The following is a 10,420-nucleotide window of genomic DNA, read 5'->3' on the forward strand; positions in this document are numbered from 1 at the left end:
CCTTAAGCACATGCTTAAGTCACACTAAAATGAATAAGGTTTCGAAATGTGTATGCTTTGCTGCTGTGGGGTTTGAGTGTGTATTAATAAGTCAAAGGTGCAGGCATGTCTAAGGCTGAACTGCATGTGACTGAGGATATATTGATACATATTAAAAGGGACCATGTTAGATTGTTTAATCCTAAATTCTAGGGTTGGGGTGAGATGGGTATGTGTAGAATTTACAAAACCTCGTAATGGCTTGTGGTTCTTTTCGTTTCAAAGGGCCCTTTTAATGCAAAGTGTAGATTCACTGTCCAAGACCAGTGACATGCACAATGCCATAAACGGTGGCAAGTGTTTTAATGTTTACAATAGATGGAGTTTTAGTAATTTTATATAATTTTATATATTGTAATTAATTCTGTGTGGCCAAATCCTCCGCAGTAAAGGGGTATGACAACAATGCAGCAGGTAGACCGGTCAAGAGGATGCTTGGACCTGGTGTTGAATATGGGTGGAGACACCATGGGAGCAGAGAGCAGTGTTTGGGGTGGGGGAGGCCTTATATAAATGAGATTAATCCCCTAACTCTACAACCAGTTCCTTGCAGACCCTGGTCTCTGTATCCTTCCACACCGGGGCGATGGTGGTTATTGCCACTCTGAGGGGAAAGACACTGACTGAGGAGAGTTCCCTTATGATATTCATCTAAAAATTCCTGGGGCTGGAAGATTGAGGGAAATGGGGAGCAGGAAGGGTTTAACTTACTGTCTCCTTCCCCAGCCCCTCAGGGAGAGGAGGAGAAATCTTTGCCCCGATAAGCCACAAGACCTCTCCACAGCCGACAGCTCTTTTAGAGATGCCTTCAGGTTGCTGGGCCTATTGAACCTTCCTCTTCAGCTACCACTCAGCCATGTCGATCTGTGTTGGGACATCATGGAGCCCCCGTTTGATCTGATGTCATTCCCCTGTGTCCCAATGGCTATATGTGGCAGTTGGGAGGTGGAAGGGAACGGGGAGCTGGGGGAAACAAACAGTGCCCCTAAGGAAGAATTTGGTGGCCCCACCATTGCTACGTGGCTACCGGGAGGGTCGCGGGTAGGGTTCCCTCCCCCCAAACATATACAAGGCTCCACAGATGGGTTCTACGCCAAGCTTTGTCCCGTGATTTTTAACTTGAGACTGTTCCTTTTATAACAAAGTGTGCGTAGCTCAAAATAAACAACCATAACCAGTTTCACGTTCATCAGTCTCTTTGGCCACTGTGTGTCAACATAACTTGCCGCATGAAAGCTGCTCATCCGAAAACAGGAAGCACCGTGAGGGATTATTTTAAATGGGGAAAACACAGTTGACTAGAGCACAGAGTTATGCAATTCATTGGGAAAGGCTTAAAATTAAAGCGTTGCTATTTTCAACAGCATGACTGAGCTGGAGAAAGAAATAAACACCTTGAGGAGCGGACTGAGGGCTGTGGAAACTGTAAGTATTATTTACCCACTTAATAGTCCACTCTGATTCCAAGCTTCATAGCATCCATCCTTAGGGAGGCAGGACAGGAAGCCCTTAGCAAAGCTGCTTTTATCTTACTTCCTGGAGATCAGTTTGTCTTTCCTTCCTGCCCTGCATGTGTGCCTGTTCTCTCAAGGCTGCTTCGGGACGGGAGTTACTGTACACTGGTTATAAATCAGCCAAACGCCTAATAGATTCACAAGGAGCTGGGGTAAGTTTAGTTATTTGTTGTGTTGACCAAAACCATGAAGAGGTCATGAATGAGTACTCGGCTTGCACCTCTAAAACTGCCCATCATGAAGCCCCCGGATCAGACAGCAGCTCCTCTTGCTTGGTCTTGAGCTCACGTGAGGCGTGGGAAGGAAGTGGTGAACAAATGGACTGGAAGATATTTCCATGCACGTAGGAGAAGGGGATCTATTGATAGTTGGGTGGCTTTCTACAATTCCATGTATAGATGTAGACAGAGAGCGAGCACCAAAATAATCCTGGCCTGGTGACCTGACAGTACATTGAGCCTATAAGTGATGAGAGAGCACGTTTTACGTGCAATTCCTAAGCATCCTGTTGTGCTCCCTAAAGTGTTGTGCACAGCTCCATTCGACGATAGCAACTCTGCCTTGAGTAGTACTGACTGCGTGTGAACATATGTGTAAAAATAATAGCAGTTTGGGGAACTAACTACTACGAGAAAAGTAATAGGCTTTCTATAGTTTGTTTTCGTATAACTCTTGCATTTGACAGTATAAAGAGATGGTGGTGGAGTTAAAGCTTCAGTAGCCACAGATACCCAGTTTACCCATCTCATTGTATGTTTTGCCCCTTTTTTTAGGGGAAAGCCCTGCGTAAATGATAAGACCAGGTTGTAGGTTTGTTACTGTTCGTTCATGTTTTATCTGATTTCTGCAGAGGTTTGGGGAATGTTGTCAGCCTTAATTGAAGAGGCACCACTAGAAAGCAGCCAGCTAACTGGAGAACGCTGTGTGTCCTTACATAGCTACCCAGCAGCAAAATGCTAATCTGGGAAGCTGTGGTTCCACCAGCACCGCTCCTTTGGCAAATTCCGAACAGTTTCGCTGGTTTCAGAGGGAAAATAAAACAGAAAATTGTCCTGTTTCTGCACAGTCACTCCCCAAAGAATTGGGCAGAATAGGAAGGGATGAGAATCAATGATTGCTATGGCAACGCTGTCCAGAGAGGTAGTCCTAGAATGAGGCCTGCCACCTCTGGGTGTGTTTTACCGAGCATCACCTCTGCTCAGTGTACCTGTTCTGAGCAGAGAGGATGTGTCCCTAGCCTCTGTTTGCCAGAAGCTGGGTATGGGCGACGGGATGGGCCACTTGATGATTCCCTGTTCTGTTCATTCCCTCTGAAGCACCTGATATTGGCCACTGTCAGAAAACAGGATATTGGGCTAGATGGACCTTTGGTCTGACCCAGTATGGCCGTTCTTATGTTCTGATGTATTTCAACACCCTGCTTTCTCACAAGAACAGAGAGTCAATGTCACATCTTTGTGCCCATGATCAGACACCTAGGTTCTAGGGTTTATTGTCAGACCATCTAGTAAAGTAATTGAAATCTTACCTGTGTTATAGCCTCTACATGGGGAAAGAGACTGGTCAAGTGTTTTGTAAGATAGGATATATTTGGTGTTAAATATGCTCAATCCTATGTCCCTTTTTAAACAGACACTGACCAAAATTAAATTTATTTCTTTAAGGAACTGGAATACCAGAAATCACAGCTTTCTCGGCCTGGAGACAAGTTTGTGTCAGTCGTCAGCCAGTTCATCACGTTAGCCAGCTTTGGCTTCTCCGACGTTGAAGATCTTCTGATGGAAGCTAAAGAACTGGTAAGATCCCTGGTATAATCCATGATCTTCCTAGGGAATTATTTTAGAGGGGAGTGATTTGGTATTAAAGAACCTTCTGACATTGCGTGTCATATGTCAGTAGATCTACCCCAAAGGATAGAAACAATAGATCAACTTCCCTCAAACCCAATTGATTTTTTTTTTTTAAGAACTTGAACAGTTGAACATTTCAAAGTCAGAAAATACATCTAGTACATACACCAATACATATGATCCATTGCAAACAGAAAGACTCATTCCCTGAAAGTTACTTGGGTGAAATAACAATTCAGACATAACCTCAGTCTTCTCTTCTGAGACCTGTGTGGCTGACCCTGCTATCTCCGGAGAAAGAGAGAACTAGCCCAGCAATTACTGAAGCCTTTCTCAAATCCTGCAGTTTATGGGCTCGTCTGCCCTAGAGCACTTTGTTTCAGTCAGGGCGTCGCTACCAGCGGAATATGTGCGCACGACTGGTATAAGGCCTGTCCGTGCTGGGCTGACCTAAGCCTGGTTAGAGTGTGAGCTGTCATCTAACCTGTGTGAAAGATGGTGAACATCTTTGGTCTCCTCTTCACCCCTCTCTTCAGCCTTCCGCCTGCCCATAAATGCCCTCCAGGCACGGTCCTCAGATATCTTCTCCCCAACTCCAGCACCACAGGTCTTCAGTCCTCCCCCGCCCCATCCCAGTCCTCTGACCATGTCTCCCCACTGTACCCCCCACACACACCCTATGGAAATGCCACCTCCACTCCTGATCCGCAGGGTGCAGAGTGGGGTTGTGGGATTCTCAGCCAGCAGGTCTCTGAAGTTCCCCAGCTGAGGGAACGATCAAAGATGGGAGCTGTCGGCAGTCACAGCCCCATGGGCCTCATCCATGCTGGCGCTCAGCGGATTGAGCTGCAGTGGGCACTTATCCCGTACCAGCTATCGGGGTAACTTCATGCTGCCATTCGGCCAATCAGCTGGTACGTCTGATGTATGGCCGCAAGGTGCATTTCAGTCAGTGGAGATGCTACAATTGACAGCTCGCCCTAGTGAAGACAAGTCCTAAGTGTCACTCAAGGCCTGCTCTAAAACGGCTGGGCTACTGCTTCGACAGCTGTCGGACAGTGCAGCAGCCATGCACTGGGCCCCGCGTCGTGCTCAGTCAATGTGATGCTCACTTTTAAAAGGCTCCTCTGGGTTTGAGTCTCGTTATCGTTATTTTTGGGGACGCTGGGTCAATCTTCTGGAATGTTCCAGGTGGTAGGAGGGTAACGTTTTCAGAATTGCCTAAGACTATGCCTGCGTGGCCCTGCAGTTCGGACTAAGGGGTGTGAATTGCAGAACGTGCTAGTGTGCTGCGCTGTACCTCCCCTGTGTGGACGCTGAGGGTACGAGGTACCTAGACCGCATGAACATCGTCCTCTTTCCAACAGGGTGGGTACCTTGTAGCTTGTGTCCTCCATGCCCTCAGAGGGGAGTTACACCCTTGTAAGCACTTCAGTTCCTAAGTCTCATTGAAAGTTGGTGGGACTTTACCTTTAAAAATCTGTCCCCTTATAGTTTTTTAGGGGCTAAAAGGTGAGGATAGGTGTCTAGTGGGATTTTCAAAAGCACTGCCTAGCTGCCATTGACTTCAATGGGAATCAGTCACGTGGGTTCTTTGGAAAATTCCACCAGGCACCTATTTGTATCTTTAGACCTCTAAATACCTTTTAAAATCTGGTCCTTAATATTCTAAGTCCCACTGACTTTCAATGAGACTTAGGAAGTGGCTAAGCCTCTTTTGAAAATAAGTGCACTTAGGCACTTCCGAAAATGTTACCCATAATCTTTATCCTTACTTATCAGCAGAGTGGAAACCAAAGTAACTAGTAAATGTTTTTTTTTTTTTTTTTTTTAAAGCTCGATAATCTCAAAAACGTACAGTCACAATTTTAACAAGGTTTATACACATTCTCTCTCTCTCTCTCTCTCTCTCTCTCTGCCCCACCTTTCCTCACCCCCCCCCCCCCCGCCCCCAGCTGCAAATAAGCACAAGGAACCTCAGTCCAAAGGACAACTTCTATCCGTTTTAAAGGCACCTAGAAGCAGGGGCATATAATGGAAGTCTTGCGTCAACCTTAGCTACAGCGTTGCTATAATCACATTAATTGTCCATGAATGGTACTATGGGTCTTGCAAACTTCGTACTCCTCTAACTGGTGTAGTTTCTGACTGAATAATAAGTGCTTTTTAAAAGCTTCACTAACACATTTGGTTTCAATATTGAACCATGTGGCAACAATAAATAATACCCCCAAAAAATACTTCAAAGAAAACTTAAAAGTGCAAGTTTCCTGCCCCTGCCGTGTCTACTATTAGTTTTATGTCTTCAGTCTTTGGCACCACAATACTTTGCTTCCTTGTTTTTACTACTGCTTAGTTAATAAAACCGAGTTAGGTAATAAAGGATGTTAAGCAGAAACAGGAGTGTAAAACGTCTTACACAATTTAAAGGAACAGCCCATTGGAAAATATTCGCTTAAAAGTCATCGCTTAATGAGCAGAAAACAAAGTATGATTTATTTTTTTAACTGAGATTTGAATGAATAGATAATCATTTCCCCTTTAATTCCCCGCTCCATCAAATACCACCTTAAATATTACTCTGGCTATCTGTCAGGCAGATGGTTTTCAGGAAAGGATTTTATTGGTTCAGTGGATTCTCTCACTAGCTTACTAAACTACTCCTTCCTGTTCTTTCCCCAGTTTACCAAGGCAGTGAAGCACTTTGGGGAAGACGCGAGCAAAATGCAGCCGGATGAGTTCTTTGGGATCTTCGATCAGTTTCTTCAAGCTGTGACTGAGGCCAAGCAGGAGAATGAAAACCTGAGGAAAAGGAAGGAGGAGGAGGAGCGTCGGGCGCGCATGGAAGCACAGGTTTGAGGAGAACTTGCTCGCTATGATCTTCAGTGCTCGTACTGTAGGCATGGTTGAGTCAATGTCAGTGTGCGCTTCAGGATGCTAGACAGGGAGGAGAAGGGGGGAGGAACTGAGATGGTGACTGTTTCATTAGCACGTGCTCGGAAATGTAGGATTCATTTCAGTCCTCGGGGCTAGTGTGGGGTGGGACTTTGGAAGTTCTGCATCTTGACCTAATTCTGCTGCCATTGACATGGATGGTGGAACTTCCAGTGACTTCAATGGGAACAGTTACGCCTATGCTGAGAACTTTTGGAAATCTCACCTGGAACTGCCTAGGTCTGTCTCTTCCCCTTGAGGGGAAGGATGGTCGTGTGAATAGGGCACTGGATTGGGACGCAAAAGACCTGGGTCCAGCCTATCCAGCTCTGCCCTGGACTTCCTGTGACCTCAGACAAGTCACTTCATCTCTCTGAGTCGGTTTCCAAGCTGTAAAATGGAGATTATACTGACTTGATTTCTCCCACCCTAGCGTGTCTTGTTCTGTTTAGACTGTGAGCTCTCCAGGACAGGCCCCTCATCCTTGTTGATTTAGAGGGTTAGCTTTATAGAGCAGGGAATCTCTCTACCTCTGTGTATGTGCAGCCCACGGCACAATGGTGCCTCCATCTCAGGTGGGTCCTCTAAGTGCAACTGTAATACAAATAGTACATGCTGCTAATTGCTTCTCTTCAAAGCATAAGCAATTTTGCTCCAGGGAGTAGAATCAAAAGGGACCTGTGGCTTTAAGATAACCATAGAGTGCAGTCCGGTACAGTCCCTAATGACTTCAGACCAGGCACAACAATTTTGCCTTTGGAAACTGTGTGAGCCAGGATGGAAGTGAAATCTTGCATTAAGCCAGATGTTTCATAGATTCCAAGGCTAGAAGGGACCATTGTGATCATCTAGTCTGACTTCCTGTATAACACAGGCCCCAGAACTTCCTCAAAATAATTCCTAGAGCAGAGCTTTTAGGAAAAACCTCCAAGCTTGATTTAAAAATGGTCAGTGATGGAGAATCCAGCACAACCCTCAGTAAATTGTTCAATGGTTAATTACTCCCACTGTTAAAAAATTATGCCTTATATCCAGTCTCAATTTGTCTAGCTTCAACTTCAAGCCATTGGATTGTGTTAGACCTTTCTCTGCCAGATGGAAGAGTACATTAAATATTTGTTCCCCTTATAGGTCCTTATAGACTGTAATCAAGTCACCCCTTAGCTTTCTCTTCGTTAAGCTAAATAGATTGAGCTATTCGAGTCTATCACCGTAAGGCATGTTTTCTATTCCTTGAATCATTCTCGAGGCTCTTCTCTGAGCCCTCTCCAATGTATCAACATCCTTCTTGAATTGTGGGTACCAGAGCTGGACACAGTATTCCAGCAGCAGTTGGACCAGTGTCAAATACAGACACTCTCTGCTCCTACTCGAGATTCCCCTATTTATGCATCCCAGGATCACATTAGCTCTTTTGACCACAGTATCACAGTGGGAGCTGGGGGCACGGATCAGCATTCATGTCGCACTCCCCATCAGCGGCCGGGCCGGGGAAGCTAACGATCCAACCAGACGACCAACCGGTGATGAATCCTGGTCACGTGCCACCTGAGGCATGTTGCACATGCACTAAGAAGAAGTGGGAGCTCATGTTCAGTTGATTATCCACCACAACCCCCAAATCTTTTTCAGAGTCGCCTTATGAGAGTCCTGGCGGCTGCAGTTCCCTGCTGTGGACAGGTCACCATCTCAGTAGGCAGGAGATGCTACAGACTCAGTTTCTCAGTACGTGAAGGCTAGGACTATAACAGCGTTTAAAAGAGAACTGGATACATTCATGGAGGTTAAGTCCATTAATGGCTATTAGCCAGGATGGGTAAGGAAGGGTGTCCCTAGCCTCTGTTTGTCAGAGGGTGGAGATGGATGGCAGGAGAGAGATCACTTGATCATTACCTGTTAGGTTCACTCCCTCTGGGGCACCTGGCATTGGCCACTGTCGGTAGACAGGATACTGGGCTAGATGGACCTTTGGTCTGACCCAGTACGGCCGTTCTTATGTGTCCTCTCGTGATCTGATGGAGGTGGGAAAAAGGAGCCGAGTTTACTGGGGTGCTCAACTCCACAGACCTTATCAAGCTTGCCCCAAGGATAAATTTGGCCCCACTGTGTTCAGTTCTGCTAACTGGTGTAAAGGTTTTGATAGTCACTGTGGCCTGCCTGAGTAGAGACGCCGGAGCCTCTTTCATAGGAGAGAAGGACAAAACCGGGATTGTTCCCTCCAAAGCAATGCCAGCGGTGTGATGTTGCTGCACCGTGCATAGGAAGCCTGCCATGTTACTACAGTCACTGTACTGGAATCCCACCAATATACATAGCTGCTAAGCAGTGACAGAAATGGATAACGACGTCTACTGGCCAGCTATCGAACGTACACTGGTTCCGGGGCACTTGTGTTGTATTTTTTAAATAAAGGATGAGATCGCTGTGGAGTGGGGCTCCGTCACACAAAGGTTGCTCCCTGCTAGCGCCCCAAGGGGCTTAGATCACCCCAAATAGGCTCGGGGACAGATGGGGCTGTGACCTTTGTCGGCTGTCTCCATCCCTGCCCTTTGCATTCAGCCAGCATTGCCAGGCCTGGCTGAAAACACGGAAAGAATTTAATCAGTTTTTCTTTTTTTTTTCCTTCCTCCCATTGAAATGTGTAAAAGTGTGTCTCTGACTAGCTTGAACACTGATCAGAAGATGAGGGAATGGTAGCTGAATTTTTCCTTAACCTTTTTTTCATGGGGATCTTTTTTCAATATTGAAATCCAGAACATTTCAATGTTTCAACCAGGCCAGGCACAGACGGGCATGTGCTGCCACCTCTGGTTCTGGGAGGTGCAACACACACGCACTGCAGACCAGGGAGCTCCCGAAGGTGCTGCTAAAGCAACATAGCTCTAGTCACAGTGGTACCTGAAGGCTTATTACACTAGCAGGTTGTCCTGCTTTTAGCTGTATCAGCATAGTTAAAGCAATACAGCTCCGTACTCCGGATTCAGGTATACTGGGATGTATGTGCTTTATACTGCTATAGCTTTCCGGTTTGCGAGCAAGTGAATAACAGACCAGTCAGTCACCTCTGTACTATGCATCCATTCCAGTGGTTGTAGCAGTGTAACCATTTTGATTTAAAAAAAAAAAAAAAAAAATCACACCCCAATCCACAGAGTGATGATGGTAAATTACTTAAATGTAGACCAGGCCAAAAAACCAAAACAAGGCCTTCAATTGTATACCTTTCAGGTCAATGCGTTACAGAAAACGAGCTGGATTATTTTTCTTCTTGGTTCCTCTCTAGCTGAAAGAACAGCGCGAGCGGGAACGCAAGGCCAGAAAGGCTAAAGAAAACAGCGAGGAAGGTGGGGAGTTTGACGACCTCGTTTCGGCTTTACGGTCAGGTGAAGTCTTTGACAAAGACCTTTCGAAACTGAAACGGAATCGCAAGCGCATCACCAACCAGCTGACGGACAGCAGCCGTGAGAGGCCGGTCACCAAACTCAACTTCTGATCCTTTTGGTTTTGTAAACATTTTTTTAGAAAACTGATTAGCAGTCTTTTTGAAGTGGCTAGGATTTTTCATTATACTGCCTTGTAATTCAAACTGAAACAGTGGCACACTTTCTCTGTGTGTGTGTGTGCGTGTGTATATGTGTTGTGTATATAAAAAGTCTGGTTGTTGGTATGTATGGAGAATATAAGTGTCTGTCTCTGTCAAGCAGGACAGTGTATATATGTGTGCCATGCAAACACGTATATAGACACTGGTCACTGAGTGCAAATTCCATTTTCTTTCCTTCAACCACGTTGTTCAAAAAGTAGTTATTCTGGTGCACAAGCACAACATTGTGTCTCCTGAGAAAGAGATGACAAAAACATTCCTTGTAGTAAACAAAGGCATTGAGAAATATTTTCTACTTGGTCTCCCTTTGGAATTCTTTACCTTGGTGTAACTGGTGTCGGAGAGCATAGAGAGAAACAAAAACAGCGCCGCTATCCGAACCACTGGTGCTGGGGTGTCATCACGGACTGCTGGGGATCAGCCTGGAGACCGTAGTGGTGGTGTAAGAATACAGTATGTTAAAGTCTACTAGGAACGCC

At 45.7% G+C, this 10,420-nt stretch overlaps 1 protein-coding gene across 1 annotated transcript in view; it reads left to right on the forward strand.

Annotated features, from left to right (window-relative positions):
• Nucleotides 1-9,830, forward strand: part of DAAM1 (dishevelled associated activator of morphogenesis 1) — a 181,486-nt gene extending 171,656 nt beyond the window's left edge. The window contains exons 23-26 of the mRNA XM_065403022.1: nt 1,404-1,464; nt 3,218-3,349; nt 6,086-6,256; nt 9,621-9,830. Coding sequence (XP_065259094.1) covers nt 1,404-1,464; nt 3,218-3,349; nt 6,086-6,256; nt 9,621-9,830 — 574 coding nt within the window. The remainder of the gene's footprint in view (nt 1-1,403; nt 1,465-3,217; nt 3,350-6,085; nt 6,257-9,620) is intronic.
• Nucleotides 9,831-10,420: the final 590 nt, after the last annotated feature.

The sequence above is a fragment of the Emys orbicularis genome, chromosome 4 (assembly GCF_028017835.1).
Source record: "Emys orbicularis isolate rEmyOrb1 chromosome 4, rEmyOrb1.hap1, whole genome shotgun sequence".
NCBI lineage: Eukaryota > Metazoa > Chordata > Testudines > Emydidae > Emys > Emys orbicularis.